This window comes from Rhinolophus hipposideros, assembly GCF_964194185.1.
Source record: "Rhinolophus hipposideros genome assembly, chromosome: 3".
Taxonomy (NCBI): Eukaryota; Metazoa; Chordata; class Mammalia; order Chiroptera; family Rhinolophidae; genus Rhinolophus; species Rhinolophus hipposideros.
The window spans coordinates 89,158,248-89,183,037 of record NC_138049.1 but is presented as its reverse complement, the minus strand read 5'-3'; the positions used below and the strand labels follow the sequence as shown (position 1 = coordinate 89,183,037).

The 24,790-nt window shown below is 35.3% G+C and overlaps 1 protein-coding gene across 1 annotated transcript in view; it reads right to left on the bottom strand.

Annotated features, from left to right (window-relative positions):
* The window catches only part of PKHD1 (PKHD1 ciliary IPT domain containing fibrocystin/polyductin), a 442,189-nt gene that overhangs the window by 14,063 nt on the left and 403,336 nt on the right, over positions 1 to 24,790 (bottom strand). The window contains exons 64-66 of the mRNA XM_081044785.1: positions 18,155 to 18,262; positions 11,667 to 11,825; positions 8,553 to 8,675 (exon numbers count right to left, since the gene is read on the bottom strand). Of these exons, the coding sequence (XP_080900911.1) occupies positions 8,553 to 8,675; positions 11,667 to 11,825; positions 18,155 to 18,262 (390 nt within the window). The remainder of the gene's footprint in view (positions 1 to 8,552; positions 8,676 to 11,666; positions 11,826 to 18,154; positions 18,263 to 24,790) is intronic.

The following is a 24,790-nucleotide window of genomic DNA, read 5'->3' as shown; positions in this document are numbered from 1 at the left end:
ACCCAGTTCATTAATCACTCTTTTATATACAATGTAAATGCTAACTTTTTAAACCTGTGTATTATGCTCCTTAGTTTACTGAGACCAGTCTTGGTTTGTATTAGAAGACAGTAATCATGTCTATATCATACTATATGACACATTATTGAGGCGAAGTATACTATTTTCCCATTCAATTTAACGATGAATGGGAACTGAGGTGAGAAAGAAAAGATAATAGCAACAATATAAATACGTGCGATATACTTTTGATTTGGAGCAATAAAATGAGATAAAGTATTATTTTGTTTATATTGTTTCCATGATGCATCAATTAATATTCTGCTAAACCCATAGGATTTCTATCTTCTCTCATTTTCCAGTCCTTTGCCTAGCATGTATCTGCCACGGCCAACCATGGGAAAATTCTCTCGATTAGAGCTATTCAAATTTTCAGGTTATCCTAGTTTCCCTATGTGATCGCAACTCCTTCCAGAACTATTCATTGACAACTCAATCTACATTGATTTATACCTCAATACCTGCTTACTAGAGTTTTTCACTTGACTTGTGTAACTGCTTCTATTATTGGTCATCTTTCCTTGTATGACAGTCTTCTTTTCCTCTTTGGACGTTGAGTTCTTTCAGGGAAGGAACTTGTGTTATCAACCTTGCCTCTTTCTCATGCCCAGTGCTATATCAAGTACTGAGTTTGATGTCATTTCCATAATTACTGCTCCCACATGAGGAAAAGACAAAGTTTATTGAGATCAGCAAATAACCAAAGAACGAGAATAATAAATTATCACGTGGAAGCAAACTTAAAAAAGGGGAAAAAAGGCTTTGAATTTTTATTCCTTGGTAAAACCAATACCATTTTATATAAGGGAAATCAAACACTGCAAGTCACCTATTTTCAAATAATTGAAGATATTGTTATCCTGTTTTTGAGAGATCATCATTCGAAATCTGTCCCCCCTTGTTCTTCAAGTCTGCATCTCTTCATAATAAAGTAACACAAGCATACCTTTCCTTTGTAGGCCCCAAAACATTTAAAAATCTCCCATGAATTATTTACATGGCAGCCCCAATCAGCAACATACCTGACAGACTCCCTAGCCAAAATGAAAGTGTACTGTGTAAAGGTGCCCAGGGAGGCTGGCCACCTCCCACTGTGAGGTTATAGACAGAACTAAGTCAGCACACATTATATGTCAGCGCCGACATCAGAAGGAATCAGATCCTTTGATCTCAGACCTCCATAGGAAGCTTAGATCTCAGACAAATTAGATAAAAAATGAATTTATAGCAGATATGTGTCCTAAGGCATTCAGCTGAATGTTTGGGTTTTAGGGAAGTAAGAATATTGAATATCAAAACATATGAATTGCCATGCCTCCTTTCCACCTCTACCTTGTTGGTGAATTCCCACTAAAATGGAAAGATGGGATTTCAGATTGACCCTCCATGCCTCGTAGAGTCCCAGTAGTGGTTTTGATCAAGTTTTAGGAAGAATGGCATAAAATATGGGAACATACATCCCTTTGCTATGAAAAGAAGGACTCTGGTTTGGGGTACTTCCAGGTTCAACCAGTCAGCTGTAACTGTTTTTTTCAGCTACCCTCACCCTCTTTTGTCTTCCAAAACTTTCCTGGGCAACAAATACATGCTGTGCCTGTGTTGTTTAATTTGTGTGTGTAACTAGTCACTGGCTTCTTTTGCAACGGGAACATCAACAATGAATGTCCCCTCAGTTCCCACTGCACTCCCACTGTTCATATTTCTCTAGTCCAGTTACCATGTGCTGCATTCAGTATTGGATGACCTGGATGGAGTACAGAAGGCCCAATATAATCACCTGCACCTGGGAACCTAAACAGAATCTAAAGCAGAGAGATGGACGGCTGATCAACCAACATAAAGAATGTATTCCACCTTGGTTTCTCACTTGTCAAGAAGGGCAATACCCCTGCCCATATACTGAAAAAGGATATATGCACTCATTAATGAATAATATCAAATTATTAATTATAATTTATTATTGATAAAATTAATTAATAAATTGTATACGATTCCCTATGTCTTTTCTAGATTATTTGTTCAGGGGAAAAATCATTTATTTTCAATAAGCAATGCATGACAAATCAGGAAGGTATGAAAATTTCTAAAAGGTGAATGAAAAAATGCCTGTAATCTCACGCTATATCACAAGTGATCTCCATTTTATTGTTTTTGTAGTACTCTAGCAATGGAAACGGTCTAATAAATCTAATTTAACTTATTAATAATCCATCTGGAGTTTACTTTAGTGTATTTTTTGAAGTGTGAATCTAGATTGTAAATCTAAACAGTCAAATTTACTAGCTCCATTTATAGAATAACACTTCTGTTTTCCTTTATTTTTATCTCCTTTATCATAAATTACATTTCTGTATCTAATGTCTATATCTATATCTAATTGAGGTTATTTCCCCTAATGTGCCCATATTTTCTTATGTCAGTATCACATTATCTTAAGAATAGTAACATAAATATGATCTCTCTGGTTGACTTACACTTTCCCACAACCATAAAATCAATTTCTGATAAAAAATTAGCTTTGTATCATTGATCTATATTTTCTGAAGAATTTTAGGATCATCTTATGCTGTTCAACTCTGTATAAAATAATTGGAAATGTGTTAAGCCCAAGTTAATTTAGGAATAATGGAGGTCTTTGCAATATTAGTCAATCTAATTGGAAACATGTTAAATAATAACATCATCTGTAAACCATCATGTATTTTCTCTAGCACTGTACTCTTAATTTTGTTTTATATCTGACTGTGGTTTTTTAACATTCCAAAATATAACTTATAATATTATGGTAAGAATGAGTTACGTGTCTTATCCTCGTTTGAGTAAGAATTCTTCTAATATTCCATTGTTAAATGTGATATTGGTTACAATAGCATTGGAACACTTGGTTACAAATAGCATTGGAACTCTCCATCTTATTTATCAAGCAGGCTCTTATTCTTAGTTAATTTTTTCAAGTTTTCTTAAGGAATTAAGGGCTAGATTTTACTCATGTTCTAAATTAGGAGATGTTCATGTTTTTTATTATATAACATGGACATGTTATTTATTAATAATTTCTAAATATAGTTTTACTCTCCTGGGAACTTGGGACAATTTCTAGTCCTGAGCTGTTTTGCTCTTCACCGATTCCAGACAGCTTGAGGCCACCCCTCCCCTCGCTTCTCCCTGTCATTGTCAGAGACTGGTAGTTACAAAGGTACACTGATAGCTCATTTTATTTTACATTCACAAAACATACCATCCGTAGTTGATAGGATTCTAAAGGACTCTAAAGTAGTAGAAATAAATCCCTAAAGTTGATGGTCGTGGTCACAGATGTATGATATCTTGCCACTCTTACACAGCAGTTTTCCACTCCCAGCGTGGGTGTATGCATTGCACACACACAAAAAAAGGTGGCAAAATAAATATCAGTGTACAATTGGAGAAGGCATACTGAGTGAGGTCTACAGCAGTAGCTGTCCTGCCAAGACAAAGCTGGTGGCAAGCAAACTGGGAGAGGAGACTAAGGCGGCTAGCAGGCAGTCACATTTTGCCCATTGTTAGGACCCAAAAGATGTGCTATCATTGACAGGTAATTAATTACCCTGTCATTAATTTTGTGAACCTGAATAAACATTCTACATCTCTTTTGGAAGATAAGGGTATTTTTTGTTTTTGTTTATCCCAGCAGTTGAAAAAAAACAACACAAAACTGCTGGAATCTAGGGTTCTCTGGAAAGGGGGAAGGAAAAGAACGGAGGCCTATTTCATCTCTCTGTCTTCATCATTCACTCAATAGTCATCAGTGGTCTAATATTGTAATGCTGTATGGTAAAAAAACAAGTGCTGCGGGGATTAGAAAAGATACAGAATCTATACAAAAAGATCTGGAGAAGACGAATACAAATAATTGTATTCGGTATAAAAGGTGCTAAGTGAACAAGAGGGAAATGTTATAAAAATTGAGAGAAGGGGGACTATTCCTTTTAGATAAGAGAGGTTGAAAAAGAGAAAAAATAATTGATCTGAGATTGGAAGTAATGGTACACTTCAGATATGAGGATGTACCAGGTGTTACGGTAATAGACCACTCATAACTATTGAGTGAATAAGGAAGATGTAAATTCTGAAACTGGAAGCCCTATGTTGTCTATGGGGTGTACTGACCTGGAGGGAAAAGAGATAGTGAGTGGAGGAGCGGACATTTGAAAGAAATGTATTCACTGAGACTGAACTGCAGACATACCTGTGAAATGAAGCAGGGGAAGATGAAAACCGAAGACATTGCAGAGGTGGAATTGATAAAACTAAGGCACAGGATGAGAGGGAGAACGAAGAGTTAAAAATAATTCTGAGATGTCTCATCTGGGAGATTTGGGGGCTATTAACCAAATTAGGGGAACAAGGAAACAGTCGAGAAAAACTAACATAAAATTGAGCTTTGACAGAGCAAAGCTGAACTTCCTTCCTGGTATTTCTGTAAACCTGAGTTTGTGCAAACTGGACAAGCAAGCAAGTGAGGTTTGAAACAGTGTAATATGATTTAGGAGCTAGAGGGATTAAACATGTAATTCAGGATGATGATATTCTTTCTCTCATTTAGCATTCTCTGTCATCTTTAAATTCTTCAAGGGCATATTGTTTGTTGTGATTATATTACACTTAATTGTTTATTGCTTGGAATTGTTCTTTCATTTTCCCTAACATATTATTCTTGTGTCCCAACCATATTGGAAACTTATAAAGGACAGGGGACCACATATCTTCTCTTTGTAACTATACAGAGAGGACCTTGTAAGACACTGAACAAATATCAGCAGGTCAATAAATACTTATGTAATATTTATTGGTAAATAAAATCTAATTGCATCCATTCTAGCTGTCTCTCATCTAAATGTTACAAAAATGAGTAATAGCTTTTGCCAGGGTTCCTCAACTTTGGTATTATTGACATCTTGAGCTAAGTAATCTTTATTGTGGGAGTGGTTTTGTGCATTGTGAGTTTTTTTACATTATTCCTGATCTATCTAGATGCCAGCAGTGTCCCCCTCCCCCAAGTTGTGAGGACAAAAATGTCTCTAGACATTGTAAATGCCCTCTGGAGGTAGGATGACCAACAGGCCCAATTTGTCTGGGACTGAGGGAGTTCTTGAGACACAGGGCTATGAAGTGTAAAACTAGCAAAGTTCTGGGAAAACCAGGATGAGTTGGGCACCCCACTGGGTGGATAAAATGGCCTCTGGTTGAGAATCATTAGCCTGTGGAAACAGAGAGCCAATAATTAATTCAAAAAGTCACAAGTACTGCTATGAAAGCACATCTTTAGAATTCTTGGAACCTATAGAAAAAATACTCATTTTCATTGAAGTGGAAGGGATTGGGGAAGACTTTGTGAAAAACAGGTCGGGGGGCACTTCAGGTGATGCTTGAAAGCTTGAGGAGGTTTTTTTTTTTGTCTATTCTTTTTTTTAAAATTTATTGGGCTGACAATTGTTAGTAAAATTATATAGATTTCAGATGTGCAATTCTGTATTACATCATCTATAAATCCCATTGTGTGTTCACCACCCAGAGTCAGTTCTCCTTCCATCACCATATATTTGATCCCCCTTACCCTCATCTCCCTCCCCCCACCCCTCTTACCCTCTGATAACCACTAAACTATTGTCTGTGTCTATGAGTTTTTGTTTCTCATTTGTTTGTCTTGTTCTTTTGTTGTTTTTGGTTTATATACCACATATCAGTGAAATCATACAGTTCTTTGCTTTTTCTGTCTGACTTATTTCACTTAGTATCATACTCTCAAGATCCATCCATGTTGTCACAAATGGTCCTATTTCATCTTTTCTTACCACCGAATAATATTCCATTGTGTATATATACCACAATTTCTTTATCCATTCTTGAGGAGGTTTTAACAGGTGAAGACAAACAATCCAATTGGAAGAAATGGTGTAAGCAAATGGGTGGAAAGGTGTTAGACATGTCTCCGGATGAGACAATACTCTGTGGTGAGTGTGAGCAGGGGGCAGGAAGATGAACTCTAAAATAAGATTACGAAGATAGAATGGAGTCAGGTCTTAGAGGGCTTTGAGTCTTAACTGACAAGAGAAACCAACAATAAATAACACATACAGTATACAAGGAATGGTTCTTCATTCTCTCAGGACATTAACTCACTTTATCGGTATAACAACTCTAAGTGTAGGCAATATTATTATGTCAACTTAACAATAAGAAAACTGAAGCACACAGAGAGGATAGGTGATTTGCTTGAGGCCACAAAGTAAGTCAATAGGACAGTCAGGACTAAACACAGTCTGCCTGACTCCTGGGTTTCCTGTCCTTAATTGTCACATTCTCCTGCCTCTCCAATTAACAATGGGAATTCATTAAGTCTTCCGAATTGCAGAGTGACAAGCCCAGATATGAATTTTTAAAGCTGTCTCAGATGGCTCTATAATATAAAAAAACCTGGTTGGTAACAGTAAAACGCAAAAGAGACATGCTTTACTCCCATCTTCCCCACCTCGACTCTACCACCCACCCCTATTGCATCCTTACAATTTTTGGTAAAAGGCATCACATGGTAAATTTATAGTCTAAATCTACTTGACAATGGGAATAATTCCATCAGCTAAATAATTAAATAAGTGCTATGGTAATGCTTAGTGAATGCAAAGTGCTTATGAGAGAGCCAATCACTTTATCAGCAAATGACGAAAAAGTTTAAAACCAAAGAAGGAAAAGGGAGACAAAAGTGCCATGGAAATAATGAAATAAAAGAAAATGTATTTAAAGTTACCAATAATTAGGTGTTTTGTAGCTGCTAATAATTTCCAAAGAAAAGCAGGAGATGCCTCATTACTTGCCTTGGAAACACTGCTCTTTAGATTGGACAAACCTTAGAAGATAAGGAAACAAATTGCTTGTGATCCTCAAGGGAGGATTCAGATAACCCATCTTTCTATTTTTAAGCTGGATGTCCTAACAAAATGGCCCCTTTGGGATGCCCATCTCTTCAATCTAAACTCTTCCACAGGAGGCCTATCTCTTGTCTCATTCCTGATAATTTATTAATAAGCCACCACATAACAAATGTGCCTTAATAAAACACCCAGGCATTGTGGACTGCTTAATGTAGTTAATTTAAGCGGGGCAACTGAGATTCATGTAGATGGCCACATTAGATTAGGGGAGAGATGAGTGTCACCCGGTGCCATTTCCTGAGGAATGTAGCTGAGTATGCCGTTATTCATTCACTGAGCGGAGTTCAGATGACTGTTTGCAAATACGTGTCCTGAGTTTACATGCAATAGTATGGACAAGAGGCTTCTAGAAACCAAGTTTAACCAAAGTTAAAGTGGTATTAGATGGAATCTAGAAAGAGTTCCTGTGTCCTTCTTTCTGCCTCCATTCTTCTCACCCCCACCTGCCCCAAACCCCCCACCAACTTTTGGTGCAGGTCCAGGAGCTGGATTATGGCTGGCTAATTTGTTGGGAAATTTTTTAGTAAATGAACTCCATTTCCTTCATGGGAAAAAGTATCAGCAGCCAAACAAACTGATACACGTATGCACATGCGCACACACACACACACACACACACACACACACACACTTGCCAGAGTTCTTTGAACCAATTAGACACAGAACAACACTGGATAGCTATTGTTTAGTTAAGCATTCACTCAGAACTATTAAGATTCCTATTCCTTTTCAAGCAGAAAATATCATGAAAATTGGTCATTACTTATAAAAATAGGAATATTCTTCTCTTTAGAGCATGTTTCAAAATGTTTCAGATCCATGGAAATTATATGAATATTTTTCATCCACCATATCCATACCTGTCAAACCCATCTTGTGTCTGCCCACTACCTTTCTATTTTCTGTGTCCTTAGAAGGACAAGGGCAAAACATTGACCTGAAGCAAATATCTATGTTTTCTCTGCTTGGCACCAATTATCATGGTGATTAGCAATATAACAAGCAAAATCATCTGGTACAACGCGAGCAAATAATACATTTTGCTAAAACAACGACTAAACAACAAAGCAAATTTTGTTAAGAGAGCTTAACAAAGCTGACTCATTTCTTGAGGTTCTATATTCAATCTAATTTAGTATTTGGAAGCTAAACTCTCTTCTTTCCCAAATTCAGTAATGTTGCCAAACTGGCAGATTTGCAATAGCTAAGGGAAAGATTATATGCCTATATTCTGGTTTTCCCTTTCTCTATGTAACAAATCCATGTGTTAAGCCAATAATCTTATCCGAAGTAAGAAAATATAAATACCAACTTGAATAATTGGTTAGTTAATAGATGAGTGGACAGCTAGACTTATGCATTCCTATGCTGGGGTATAATTTCCTTGAGACAATGTAACAAAGACTAAAAGAAATGTCTATTAACTGAATTGATTCAGAAACTGACAGCTGGGGAAGAAGGAGGCTACAGTTTATCCACACTGAGTCTCTTGTGGGGATCATCTGCAATATCCAAGCTTACCTTCTCCCATTGTGGGATCTTCTTTTGTAGTCTCTACCTGTGATCCTTGGTGCTTGGATGAGACATGGACGTGATTCTTTGGATCATTAGTCTGGGATTCCGAAATATTTTCACTTTTTATTTCTATATTAAAGAGAAAAGAAGTGTTTCTTGTTTGTTTTTTTTTTGAATAAAATAACATTTTATTTGTAAATGGGCCCTACGTATTAAGACATTTGCCTTGTATACTCCCACAAAATGATTGTGAGATACATGCAATAGAAATATCCAATGCATATAATATATCCAGAGTTTAAAAAATAATGAAATGAAATCCCATATACTGACCACTAAATTTTAGGTATAAAACTAAGGTATAATTTTTAGGTATAAAACTAAGCAATGTCTGTGATTGAGCTCTTAACTGAGCTAGCTGCTTTTTCATGGAATGCCACTTTTACATTGAAAGAACTTGAAGGAATGAGTTAAAGAAAAATTATGTGTTTTTTTTTTATACTTTGGTATTTGGAAGTTATATATCTTTAAGTGGCAGAAATCAGGCTGTAACATCAAAGAAAAACTGACAGTATTTGTTGGGAGTGCTAAAGTTCAAGCTGCCATGGGAAATTTAGAATTTTGGAAAACTTGTATCAACTACAATTTTCAGATTCCTAACTCTTAAAGGTCCATGTGGATATTAACAAATGTGATTTAAAAATCGTAGAATAAAATATGCCAGAATTTGAAAGATCCTCATAACTCAATGAAACTATATTTTTCAAATGGCAAAAGCATCAAAATCATGCATGGGTAAAAGCTCCACTGAAGTACAAGGTAGACTAGTTGATTTTCATGTAACAGAGTACAAAAGTACATTGAGATGTACCTTTAAGTAACCACCTTTTGGCCAGTTTGGGTGCAGTATCAAAGAATATCCACAATTAACTATAAAGGTTATTAAATTACTTTTCCGTTTTCTACTATGTATCTGTACAAGGCTGGAATTTCTTCATATACTTTAGCCAAAACAACACATTGCAACAAATAGAATGCAGAAATTGCCTAAAGACTCCAGCTGACTTTTCTTAAGGCAGACATTAACGAGGTTTATAAAAAGGCCATTCTTTTCACTATAAACTTTTTGGAAATATAGTTTTTAAAATATAAAATACATTAATTATGTTAACATATAATGCATGTATTATTGTTAGTTTAAAATAAATTAAGAAGTAAATTTTACATTTTCTCATTTAACTTCTAATTTGGAATTACTGACAGATAGAACACACATTGACAAAAGCTCTTTGGAGTTTTCAATAATTATCGAAAGTTTAACGAGGTCTCAAGATCAAAATTTTATAAACTGCTGACACAGACCATGCAGCTGAATCAAAGCATCATATTCTCTGAGGATGATGGGGAACAATATAATTTTCTGATTCTAAAGTACAGAATCAAAGGTACAGAATGAAAATGTTAATTTTAGAAATTTGAAAAGTACAAAAAAATGTAAATAAGGATATTCAAATTACTCATACCAAGTTGATTACTGAACACTATTCTTTCATAAAGTTCCTTCTAATCTCTTTATATTAAAAAAAAAAGAAAGAAAAGAAAGAAAGTTAAGAGTCTGTCCAGACAGGAAACTATGGAAATTTAATAAAAGGAACTGTGTCCACAGATATTCTAATGATGAAAGAGCAAAAAGAGACACTGAGGTAACTGATATGTTAGTAACTGCAAGAAAGAAGCTTCCTCTGTTGCTGGGGGAACAAGGGAAGAGAGGGGGTAAGCAGAGGTGAGTGAGAGGTCCCTCTATGACTGGTAGGTTTAGTATAAAACAGAGGATGAGAATTACATCACCTACATCCCATAATCACCTGAGATTAAAATTTTCAAAAGGTCTTTTCTTTCACACTAGAAAGCACACTACACACACACACACACACACACACACACACACACCCCTTTAGATTTAAAAACAAAGACCAAAACCTTGGGGTCAACAAATCATAAGCAAAATCCGAGGGTGAGATCTTGTTCTTTTTGAGAAAGACAGGACTCCTCAAGCTTCTTTGTAGTTTGCCCAGGCTGATTATGACAGGGAGAGAAGTAGGAATATGGGCTGAAACTTGGTTCAAAATAAAAAGCTCATCCTTTAAGTCCCTCAGAAATCCAAACATGGTGGATCTTCCAGTGGTGACACCAGGCTTCTTCCTATTTCCATTTTTTTATTATGACTTTCTCTCTTTGCCTTTCCTCATTTTGCCTCTTATTTATCTTGCTTTGGCTTATCACTTTGGTTTCCCAATATCTCCCAGTATCAAAAGTGTTTCATCCACTCATTGGCTGGGAAGTGTGGTGTAGGTGGAGTAAGGAATTTGCCCATCTGATCTGTTTCTCTCTCCCCCACACCCTAAGAACAGAGTAGAAAGATAGAAAGAAGGCTCTTTTGCAGAACCTCTTTTCCTCAGTGATTCTCCATGTCTCCAGCCTGAAAAAGAAATGTTCTGCTTCTGAGAAAATGTTTAAAAACATAATTTATATACTCCTCGAGAAACACACACACACACACACACACACACACACACACACACACACACACACACACAGCACCACCACCAACACCAAGCACTCTTTTTCCTCTTCTGAAGAAGACAACATTGCTCCTAATTCTGAACTCAGCTTTTGCAGGGTTACATGGGCAGTGGGGCACACAGTTTCAGAGAGTGAGTTCTGGAGCCAAACTGCCTGGCTTCTTCCTGATTGTTTGTCCTTGACTAAGTTACTTAGCCTTTCTGTGCCTCATGCTCTATCTCCATAGCACAGACATAGTATCTTTTACCTACTTCATAAGGGTTGTGAAGATGAGATAAATTCATGTGTCTAAAGTACTTAAAACCCAGTCCATAGTGAGTATTCAATACCTATGAGATTATATTACTATTGCTGTTATTTAAATTAGGCAATCCTTGTCTCTACTATACAAATTGAATGCTTTAGCTCCACATGGTTTAATATATTGCAAAAGTTCATAAAAAATTTCTCTTGAAGGGAAGGAAAAAACCATTAATATATTATACATGATCACATATTTTTCTCCAATATTTTCATTCTTAAAAAACATGTACATACTTCTGCTTTTGTTTTTCTTAAACCAACAGCACACAAGACAGCAGAGAGCCAGCCATGAGACCACTGAGCAGAGGGACGCAGCCAGGATTATGGTTGATTTCTCTGACCTAGTCACAGGGAAGACAGCAAATGGTCTGGATCGAGCTGTAAAATTGGCTCCTGTTAAAAAAAAAAAAAAAAAAAAAAAAAGCAAACAAACAAAAAGTCTCAGTAATAACATGTATTAACAGGATGCTAATATAATATTGTGGAAAAAAATATGTTCACCACAGTATTGACACTTAGTAGGTCCAATAAACATTTATTGAATTAAATGATTAAATAAATGAATCAATAATAAATCCAAGATTTATATTTCTGAAACTACAAGAATCCAACTCCACCAATAACATACAAATGTTCTTTCCAGTTCTGTCCAGTACTGATGGGGGAATTCTTCCTCTTTTCCTCTTTTATTCTCAGACTTACGCGTACCTTCTCCACCAATGCAAAATTTCAGTTTCACTCTTATGTTCTACTAATTAGAACAGAAATGCTCTCAGCTCCAGAATGTATCAAACTACTCTGACAAATGTATCCTATTTAAAATATGGTATGTGACATCAAAACAGGGAAACAGGTACTCTACTAGCAAGCCAAGAGTATTTCTAATGTCAATACAAAGTTATCTGAAAAACTGGGAGTAGAGCACTGGTAGATAGCTAGAGCCATTTGGGCTATGGAAGATGGAGCAAAATGGGTGACTTTATTTACAGAGTGAACCTTTCTAAGAATTTATCTCAAACCCCTCCACTTGTAACAGGCTGATAATTTGAGTTCTCACTCATTATTGTTTTTGAAACAAGGCATAAAAAAACCTAAAAACCAACCAACCAAAAAACCAAAAAACTCTTTGCTTATACACACAAAAATATGTCCACAAATAATGATAGCATTTCTGTTCATAATCCCCCAAACTCAGAAACAACCCAAATGTTCTTCAACAGGAAAATGAATAAACCAACTGTGGCTTCTCCAGGTAATGAGATACTACTCAGCCAAAAAGAGAAAAAGAAGAAGGAAGGAGAAATGAAGGAAGAACAAAGAAGGAAAGGAGGGAGGAAGGGAAGAAGGGAGCAAAGAGAAACAAACCATTAACAACGTGCAACATCTGGGATGAACACCAAAGCCATACTGAGTGAGAGAAGACTACCTCTGAAGGGTACATACTGTATGATTCCATTTATATGACAGTCTAGAAAAGACAAAACTATGGAGATGGAGGCCAGAACAGCTGTTGCCAAGGATTAGTGGTAGGGAGAGGGCTGGATGTGAGGACATAGGGAAGCATAAGAAAGACTTTTTGGGGGAAATATTCTGTATCCTGACTGTGGTCATGGTTACATGAAACTATACATGTAATTGAATTCATGAAAAGACAGGCCAATGAAAGATACATTTTACTGTATATTATTTTTTAAAATAAAAATTTTTTTAAATTTGCCTCTACTTTGGAAGGTAGATATGTTCATCATCTTAATTGTGGAAATGGTTTCATGGGAATATACATTCATCAGAACTTATCAAATGCCATGCTTTTAGTATGTGTAGTTTATCATGTCAATTATACCTCAACATAAAAAGATTAAAAAAAAAAGCTTGCATATGAACATGAGTTAGTTCAAGCTAGTGTTTTTAAAGTAGCTTATTCAACCAAACCTAAACCTCTGCTTTCATCTGAATCACTCGGGCAAAAACTGAGTTTTTATTTTCTCTACTCAAGGAAACACCATGTTTTTCTGTGCTGTACTTTTCTTGGATTGAACCTGACAATTTGAAAGTCACAGTCAAAACTTTAGTCTCTGGACTTCTGACTGCCTCAGTCCCAAAGCTACCATAACAAAATTAGCTAGAAATAGTTCTCCTGTGTGTACATCTTACACTTGAGACAAACTTGCTTGTTTCTTATCAATTAGTTGCTTTTTATGGGCATCTCAATAAAATAAATCTAGCCTGGGGATGGGGCAACGGGTTTTACTGGGGATCTGCAGAAGTAAAAACAAAATTCCTCATTCTTTTATCCATTTTCCAGTGATTGCTCAGTGATTGTTTACTTTGTTAGGTGGTTAAGTTATTGTTCTCAATCTTAAGCTATTTACAAGCTAGTAAATGAAATGAGATACACATTTGTAATACAAATCAGAATGTGACACATACCACCAGAATAATGCAAATCAATTGTTTTGGAAGGATATTTTCCATTGTTATGATCAGAAAACGCATACCAGAGGAGGGAGTATCTAAGTGGGGCTTTGAAGGTAGAGCAAATAAAGACAGAAAGGAGAAAAAAGAATCAATGGATGTTTAGGAAATTAATGCCGGGAAATACTGGAAATTAATGCTGGAAAGCATTTGAGACAAATTTTGATGGACATTAAATGTCCATCAAAAGGAAAAATTCTGAATGCCCAGAGTCATGGAGACCCGTTTCTTAGCCTATAGCAGTAACCTGGGTTTAAGAGTGAAGATCACCAAATTTCAAATATTTTTAGCAACAGAACATTTTTTAATAATGCAATCTTAGACATAATCTCAGTATACTTACTTATTCATAAACAAGTATTTATTTGAGCCTATGATGTGCCATGTTTTTCTACACCTGAGAATATAATGCTGAACTCAGCAGAATTCCTGTGTCTTTTGGAACTTAGGTTTTAATGGAGCACAAATTATACAGGCAGGAGACAAACAAGCAAATCCAGGGATACTCGGATTCCAAGTGGTGGTAAGTGCCATGAAGAGGACTAAAGTGAACTTGGAAGAAAGAGAATGACTGGAGGTGGGAGCAGGATTAGGGGTGGTGTTGTAGCCTAAGTGATACAAAAACGGCCTCTCTGATGAGATGACATTTTGGGAAGAAGCCTGAGTGAAATGATAAGTGAGCCGTGTGAATTTCTGGAAGAAGAGTATTTCAGGCATGGCCATGACACAGTAGAATTTCTCTAAATTAGACAGAGAGAGCGTTCTTGGTTCCCCCACTCTCTTCCCAGACTAAAAGCCCCTGAGAACCCCCTAGGAGCTCCGTGGCTCCAAGAAATGGTTAGAAAAACCACAGCCTAGAATAGACCCTGGTCATGATAGTGAACGTGGAAAGGCTGGGTGGAAAGTCAATAGTATAAATTTACAAAAACCCTTTTTTCTTGGCAGTGTCTTAAGAAGTTTAGAAATGAACAATTGAGCTGGATTAGTCAACATATTAGAAAGACTTATGAGGATGCCATGCACACTTGGTCAGAACCTTTCAACTTCTCAGTTACTCAGTATCTATATTTCTAAAACAGGAATAATGATTTGTTCTTTTATTTGTTCCTTTCTCTAACAGAGAAGAGGAAAAATAATAAAAATTATTACAAGTTCTTTGCTTGATTCATAGATAAATGAAAACATAACAACAACACAAATCAATGTTTGTCACATCTATAACTTTGGAGCTTGTTAGAAATGAGAAATTTCATTGATTGGCCTATCAATGTGGGAATGAGGGCTGCTTTCCCAAATGATTCTAGCACTAGAAATTGATATAGTTGGAAAGAAGGAGTTACTCTCAGTATATGTACTGCTAATCAACATGATGTCAAATTAAAACCACAATGAAATATCACCTCCTATGTGTCAGAATGGCTGTCATCAATAAAACAATAAATATTAAGTGTTGGCAAGGATGTGGAGAAAAGAGAACGCTTGTACACTGCTTGTAGGATTGTAAATTAATGCAGCCACTATGGAAAACAGTACAAAAATTCCTCAAAAAACTAAAAACAGAGTTGCCATGCAATCCAGCAATTCCACTTCTAGATATTTATCTGAAGAAAACAAAAACACTAATTCAGAAAGATATATGTAAGCCTATGTCCACTCCACTGATATGCAAGCATCCTAAATGGCCATGGCCATCAATAAATGAAAGGAACTGTGATATATTTCATATGAACATTATATATAATTATACATATATAATGGAATATTATTCAGCAATAAAAATAATGAAATCTTGTCATTTGTGACAACATGGATAGACCTAGAGAGTATTATACTAAGTGAAATAAGTCAGACAGAGAAAGACAAATACCACGATTTCACTTATATGTGGAATATTAAAAAATAAAACAACTGAATAAACAAAACAGAAACATATCTGTAGATACAGAGAACAAGCTGATGGTTGCCAAAGTGAGGGGAAGGGAATAAAATGTAAACCAAACAAAACATGATGTCAAAAAGGGGTCACAGAAGTGCAGGCCTTTTACCATTTTCTTTTATCCTTCATCTATTCCCTCCTAATTTAAACTTTTGTAATTTTATTCTGACAGAGCCTCACCTTACAGACTTGATCTTGAAAATTATGAAGGATAATTTGTGGAAAAATGATAAAGAAAAACTTTTCAAGAAAATTCCTCAGGTAGTTTACAAGTTACAGGGGGACCCTAAAATAAAGTAGTGTTCTAGTCAACATGAACCCCAAGCTCAGCTCAAAATCATGTGTTACTGTGAAGTTTTGTCTACACTCCAGCTTACATTTGGTTTCATAAATTATTTTTTTTAAATATACTTGATGAAGTATTTAGTCTTAGTTAACCCACTGAGGAAATGAAAGGACAAAAGTCTCTAGGACAAAATAACCAACTCTGCATATGTTACCCTTCAAAATATATCCTTGGGAATCCTAGGTTCAAGGATATTGAACACGTTTCTCCATGAACTTGTATTCGATTAGGACATATTGAAGGAATATCTGCCCTACACAATTAATAATAATATTACCTGACCCTAGAAGATATTTCCTTTGTGAAGAAAAATGATCCAAAACTGGGAATGAAGGGAAAAAATGATTATAGATCTTATCAATGTCATATTTTAGCATTTGCAATTAGGCTCATCCAAGGTTTATCAAATTCGCTGGAATATACATTTTTTGACTTAATATTTAATATTAAGTAAAGCTCAGGCTTGTTAATTTGTATAAGATTGGTAAACTACAGATGATTTTTGTCCAGTAAAGAAGCAAAGGATATCTGTAGATATGTGACCTCAAAGGTTACAGTTTTATTGCCCTGTTTCCAATTTTGCAAACTTATGTCGGCAGTTTCCTCCTGGCTATATGATCTATATCCTTCAAATGTTCCTTCACAGCTTTGCCATCTTTCTGGTTCTCTCATTGATGAGTTCAAGAATTTGTTGACAAGTGCTCTTTATATATTTTCATGAGAGCCACATTTTTAACTTTTTGAAAAGTGTATACTATGACAGTTTGAATTAAAGTTTCAGGCGGGAAGACTGATATCTGACCTTAATTAAACATTTGTTGTTGGACTTCAGATACCTCACATCAAATCATTTGATTTCCTTTGCCATTTCCCATATCTAAGAGGTTTAAATCCAGTAATGATTGTTCTGATATATTTTTCATAAAACTGTATTATTGCATGTTACATGAACTGCTTTCCACAGCTGCATGTCTTAAGTATCACATTAATTTACCTGACCAAAATTAATAATGAAATATAAATTTATAGTTTTTAGTTCAAATTGTGATATATTTAAAAAAAAAATTTAGATGGAGGTTGTAGGCGTTTTTTTTGTTTGTTTGTTTTATTTTCTGGTAAGTCACAATAACGTTTGCAATATTTAAATCATTTGTTTTTCATAGTAGATAACTCTATGTGTCTATTAGGGTTCAATCTTTTAAAAGGAGCATATCAAAAATTGCACTCTTGGGGTTTAGATAAATAATGGACAACAATAAACATCAAATCGGGATTTCAAAAAAATTTGCACTCTCACCACTCCTCCATAGAGGAGACTTGGCTCTACCCTTCATGGACATCAGAGAGTAGTATATTACATAGGTTCATCTGGCTTCTTTGAATATTAATTAACATGGTACCTGCTACAAACTTATTGAATAGTATTACCCTCTAATAAAGCAAAATTTGTCAAGAATAGAGATTTATTCTTAAGGTCTTATCAAAAAGAGTTGGATCATATAAATAATTTATAATAAACTTATACCTATACTTCTGAAGTGCCAGGATTTTAAATGGGTGTAGTTGCCATTTATGGGGGGAGGGGGAGTAGATGAGGAGGGTAGGAGTGAAAGAATTTATAACACTCAATATCCGGTGACTCTCTTTTTTATAAATTAAAATTTTCTAATTAATACCAACCAAATGTTATCAAATGTCATAGAAATCTTTTAAGTAGAATATTCAAAGTCAATTTTAGGAATTGGAGGAAATTGGACATTTGGATTCTTGCTTACCAGTATTCTCCAAATGCTTAATTTTTAACTGTGTTCTTGCTTCTCACACCTTATTGAGAGATCAAGTGATTTTTTCCCCCTCTAAACTACAATGACTCCTTATTCATGATATGAGCTATTCTCATTATAAAGAAGTGGTTATTTTTTAAAAGAAAAGAAACATGATAAAAGCACACTGTGTTGAAATTACCTGGAGGGGAAGTGACAGTAAAAATAAAGTACCAATTTGACCCAGAGATCAAAACTGCCAGGTTGGAGAAGCTCACGTAACCCTCTTGAGTTTCTGCCTGAGTACACCCTACAAACAAATACAAAAATAAAAAGTAAATGTTAGTTACCTACTCAGAGAAATTTCTTCAAGTTTTCTTTATAGAGAGGAAATTGGACAATAAAGGAAAAACATTTTTTTCATTAAAAAAGTTACTAAATCCATTAGGTTTTTCTTTTCTTTCTTCATTAAAGTTTATTGGGGTGACAGTTAGTAAAGTTACATAGGTTTCAGATGTACAATTCTGTAATACATCATTTATATATCACATTAGATTTTTCGTAAGCAAGTGTTGGAACCAAACAATCCACAAGAGAATAATAACAACAGCTAAATATACAGAACGCTTAACCAGATACTGTGCTCTATAGGCATCATTATAAATAAACTACACAAAAACCCTATAAAACGTGTTATTGTCTATATTATTTAGAGATAAGGAAATAGGCTCCTAAAAGTTTAAACTACTTGGTGCTGGGGTTATACACCAAACCTTCCTAATTTCAAAGTTAGCATTCTTAACCCCTACTATATATTGACAATTTTTATTACTAAATGTCTCTCAAGAAAGAAAAACTATTATCTTTCTAAGTGGTCAGTGTCTAGGCTCTGCCTCTTTTCTATTCAAAGCATCTTTGGTTTATGTGAGGGCCAAGTTAGGCCAACTGATCAAAACTTCAGCAATGTTATCAGGTCATGATTGATAAAGCTACTATGATTTAGCAACTTAAATTGCCTAGGCTGTGGTTCCCCTGAATAAAAGGGAGAAAAGAAAGCTTCCATCTTCTAAAAATAGGCCACCTATTTATAATTAAAAGAAGACAACTCAGGAACACAGTCACAGTGCCGTTAATTAGTCGTCTGACTCCAGTATCCTCAAATTACTCTCTGCTAATTACCAGCTGCTCCATTTCACTCTGGGAATGTCACTATGATTGGTATGATGGACAATGAGTTAGGAGAGTGGTCTTAAAGTTTATAAATTGGTGTGAGATCTTTAAGTCTGAAAGGTATCATAAAGATATACAATGCTTCGTGTTACATTTTTCAATGCAATTGCTCAATCTTTTTTTGTGAAAACTGTCTTTCCTCATCAATTTTGCAGAGCTAACTAAAACTTTCTTTTTCAGAAACATCTTTTGCTTCATCTCTTCAGAGGCCTCAAATAAATAAAATGCCCAGAAAAAAATGGAAATAAATAAGCCAAGACAAAAATAAATGATAGGCGCCCAAGATAAATGCAGTTTATACTCTTTAAAACCTATATGCATCAAAATTATGGCCAATAAACTCTTGCAAACAATGAACTGCAGAGTACAGATGTTCAACATGAAATCGTTTGCTGCAGTTTTTCCTTTGACAAACGTCCTTATTGTTCCCATCTTTGGAGGAATACAAAGCAGCATTTAATCGAAATGTGTCCGTGGAGCACAGTGAGTCTGCCTCGTAGAACAGCCGTCAAACTGCCTAATGGAAAGTGCTTTAACTCCAAATGGGTTTGCTTTTGTGTTAAATACCAGCTTGCCTCAGAGATCTCTACAAAGATTCCCATATATATCTATGATATTCTCAGATTTGAAGCATATGCGCCCAAAAGCTGAGGCAGTTGCTGCCAAGTACAGTCTATTACTCCAGGGTTCATCATATCTCTGGAATGGTGCTTGTAAAATATATAAATGCCATTGACAGGCTCCCTGATCGAGCTGGTATGAACAATGTATGGGTTGAGGAAACAGGATGGGGTGGGGTGTTGGGCTTGGGCAAGACTGAAATTGATTACATGACTTATCAGGGAATGCGACCTGAGTATGTTTCTGCAGGACATATGGTTTCTAAAATACCTTTACAGCCGAAATTTTCTGCCTCAACTATCCTCACCCCTAGTTATATACACTAGCAAATTGCTATAGCCTTAATGTTGACACTTTATTTTCAAAAAATATTAAGATCATATTTTTTTCTACCACTAGGATCTATAATTAAATATCAAAGAATATGAAGGGCCCTTAAATAATCTTTATGCATATAAATCCACTTTTCTGTGAACAGATTATATAACCTCTGTTTTACTGAGGAAGATCTACTGAGACAAAAGAACAAGAAGTTACATTGCAGAATAAAAGACGTAGACTAGACATGTAGGTATGATTTTGTTGTTATTTTGTTTTTCTCCAGGAAATGCTTAGAATGAGTTATGTAATCCATCCCAAATGGTTTTGGCTCCATTCTTTCCGAAGTTAAAGAGAAGCATTTTGTGATGGTTTTAAAAGGTACTTTCAAACATAAGAAATAGAATGTTTTGGTAATGTGGGCATTCTGAAAACAGAAAACTACACAAGGTTTTTTTTCCCTACTTCATGACACACATAAAAAAATATGTGCATAGAAAACAACCTCAGCCTGTTCCTCATACTTTTTCACTGAATCTCCCAAGGAGGATAATGGTGACAATACTGATCCAAGTGAATCAGCTCACTTAGTGTGAATTTGTGTTAATACAATAAAATATTTGTTTTGCATGATCACAATATGATTCTAAGCTAGTTAGTGATTATATTCTTGGGATAACTGAAAGAAAAAGAATGGAGGATTGTGGGGGGGTAAGTATCAGGAGTGGTCAAAGTAAAGTGTGAAGTCTGAGTAAGGCATGGTAAAGGAGTAAGGTATGGAGTATGGGTAAGACATGGAGCATTAGTAAGGTACTGAGTATCAGTAATGTATAAAGTACAGTGAGGTATGGAGTATGAGTAAGTTATAAAGGATGAGTAAGGTATAAAATATGAGTATGTATGGATAGGGACCTGGGTATGGGTAAGTGATGGAGTAGGAGTAAAGTATAGAGTGTGGGTAGGACATAGAGTATAGGTAAGGTATGGGTATGACTAAGGATATGGAGTGTGAGCAAGGTATGGAGTATAAATAAGGTACTGGATATGGTTAAGTTATAGAATACAGGTAAGGTATTACTATAAACTCAATGTTTGTATCCTCCAAAATTCAAACGTTGGAACCCAATCTCAAATATGATGGCATCTGGAGGTGGGGCCTTTGGGGCATGATTAGGTCATGAGGGCAAAGGCTTTGTGAATGCAATTAGCACCCTTATAAAAGAGACCACAGAGAGCTCTCTTGCCCCTTCTGCCATTTGAGAACATGATGAGAAGATGGCCATCTAGGAACCAGGAAGTGGGCCCTTACCTGACACTAAATTTGTTGGAGCCTTGATCTTGGGTTTCTCAGGCTCCAGAACTGTAAGAAATAAATGTCTTCATTTTTAAGCCACTGCCCCGCCTTCCCCCATCTCGTCCCCCCACCTCGCAACCACCACCACCAGCTTATGGTATTCTGTTATAGAAGCCTGAAAAGACAGACAGATATGGATTGGGGTTAAAGTATGGAATGTAGGTATGGTTTGAAGAGTGGATAAAGTTTACAATATGGGTAAGATATGGAGTAGAGAATAGGGGTAGCTGAGTTTCAGTAGTCAGATGAGGGTAACTAATGTATATATTACCAGAACATGAAAAAAGCTGAAAATTGGTATTTTTGATACTGTTGGATTAAGATCAGAAGGTAGCTGAATTACTAGTATATCTTATGCATTCCAAATAAAATGCCAGCAACAACTTAATGGCATTGAAGAATGGACAGAATGACATCATCAAAATAAATAATTTAAAATTACCATATGATTTCACTGATATGTGGTATATAAACCAAAAACAACAAAAGAACAAGACAAACAAATGAGAAACAAAAACTCCTAGACACAGACAATAGTTTAGTGGTTACCAGAGGGTAAGGGGGATGGGGGGTGGGAAATGAGGGTAAGGGAGATCAAATATATGGTGATGAAAGGAGTTGACTCTGGATGGTGAACACACAATGGGATTTATAGATGATGTAATACAGAATTGCACACTTGAAATCTATGTAATTTTTTTTTAATTAAATTTATTGGGGTGACAATTGTTAGTAAATTTACATAGATTTCAGGTGTACAATTCTGCATTACATCGTCTATAAATCCCATTGTGTGTTCACCACCCAGAGTCAGCTCTCCGAAATCTATGTAACTTTACTAACAAATGTCACCCCAATAAATTTTTTAAAAAAATCTTCATACAGAAAAAAAAATTACCTCATAATGCAGTTTTCAATGTTTAATTTTCACATTAGCCAATTGTGGATAGCTTTGCTCAATTACTTTATTTTCTTAATAATTTGGCTTGTTTCTACAGATTTGCACAGGAAACATTTTGGGCTGTACTCTTTCCTTGGGATTTGAAACCCAAGAAGTTTTAGATTTAACTGGGTAAAGAAATTACCAAGAAAAGCAAAAATATGAGTCAGCAATATGGGTGCTACTTTTACCAAAGTGAGTAAAATATAAATTGCATGACTGGAAATACAGAAAATATGGAACGTCTATGAGGTGATTTTCATAAAATGAGCAGCATCATCAGGTCAATAAAATTGGATTATACAAAGAGAAAGCAGACAGGGGGATAAGGAGAGTAACAAAGGCTGGATATTTGGGATAAAATTATTTTTTTTCTACAGGCTGAAAAGTTTTGATTTCTTAGTAGTTAAGTAGATTGGGTAGGGAATTTATAGGCCAAAATAGTTGAAATGAAACTTGAAAGAGATAGCAGTCAAATTTATAGTTCTAATAAGAAAACAACAGAACAAAACAACCTTTAAACAATAACAGTTTTAAAGCTATGAAATGTTTAATTATGAAATGTCGATTGCTTCTTCAAGAAATTTTTCAGAAGGGGCTAGTTCTGTTTCTAGAATTGAAGTGCAGCTTTTCACAAAAACAAAAACTATAAGCTAAATAAAACAGTGATGTAGAAAAAAATATTCTGGGATTAATTCATAAAAATTATGTTGAATGGGTATTCATTTTCTTAGAACCTTTATCATAACAATTTTATCTTTTACCTTTTTTAGAGACAAGTAACAATGAATAAAATAGCAATATCCTCAGGACAGGCAGGTGTTATATACCAAATAACAGAAATAATTTAGGCCGAAATAAATGCAATTAGCAGGAGAAGCAATATTTAGCACTTTTATGATGGACTGACTCCTATACACTTTAGCATTTCATATATAAGTCTTATAGGAGCTACATGAGTGAGCTTAGACTCATAGCTAGGGTAGAGGAAGAAATAACGGAAGTGATAGCCAGCGAAACCAGCAATTTTGCAGATAGGTTGATGTCTGAACTGGGAAGTGAGTCATTTACAAGTTTGGAAAAAACATTACAGACAACCCCAAATCAGCAGAAATGTCTTAACTGGTTTGTGAACTGCATAAGAAATTTAATAAGCTATTTTTCAAAAGTTATCAGTACACCTTCTAATTTTGCTTTTGTAACCTGTACTTTTGATGTTATATCTATGAAATCACCTCCAAGACCAATATCAAGAAGCTTTTCTTCTGTTTTCTTTTAGGACTTTCACAATTTCAAGTCGTATGTTTAAGACTTTAATCCATTTTTGAGTTGATTTTTCTGTATGGTGTAAAACAAGGATCCAACTTCATTCTTTTGCACGTGGATAGCTAGTTTCCCAACACTGTTTGTTAAAGAGACCATCCTTTCCCCACTGTATTTTTGGCTTGCTTGTTGAATATCAGTTGACCATATATACGTCGACTTATTTCTGGGTTCTCTATTCTGCTCCATTGGTCTATATGTCTGTCTTTATGCAAGTACCATTTTTTTTAACCATAGTTTTGTATATATTTTGAAATCTGGAAGTATGATGCCTCCAGTTTTTGTGGGTTTTTTTTCTTTCTTTTTAGATTGTTTTGGCTGTTCAGGATCTTTTGTGGTTCCATATGAATTTTAGAATTTTGTTTTCTATTTCTGTAAGAAATGTTATTGAGATTTTGACAGATACTGCATTGAATCTGTAGAGCATTTTTGGTAGTATGGACATCTTAAGCAAAATTAGGCAAGTGGGATTACATCAAATGAAAAATCTGCGTAGCAAAGCAAACATTAAACAGAATGGAAAGGCTACCTACAGAATGGGAGAAAATGTTTGTAAGCCATATTTCTGATAAGAGTTAATTTCCAAACTATATAAGGAACTCCTACACCTTAACAGCAAACAAACAAACAAAAACAAATAGCCTGATTTAAAAAATAGGCTAAAGACTAGAATAGACATTTCTTCAAAGAAGACCAACAAATGGACAACAGGTATATGAAAAAATGCTAAGTATCACTAATCATCAGGGAAATGCACATTAAAACCACAGTAAGATATTGTCTCATACCTATTAGGATGGCTATTATCAAAAAAACAAAAGACAAGTGTTGGTGAAGATGCGGAGAAACTGGAACTCTTATACACTGTTGGTGGTATTGCAAAATGGTACAGCCACTATGGAAAACAGTATAGAGGTTCATCACAAATTTAAAAATAGAATTACCATATGATCCAGCCAGCCCACTTCTGTACATTTATCCAAAAGAATTGAAATCAGGCTCTCAAAGAGATCGCTGTACCCCATGTGCATTGCAGTGCCATTTACACTTGC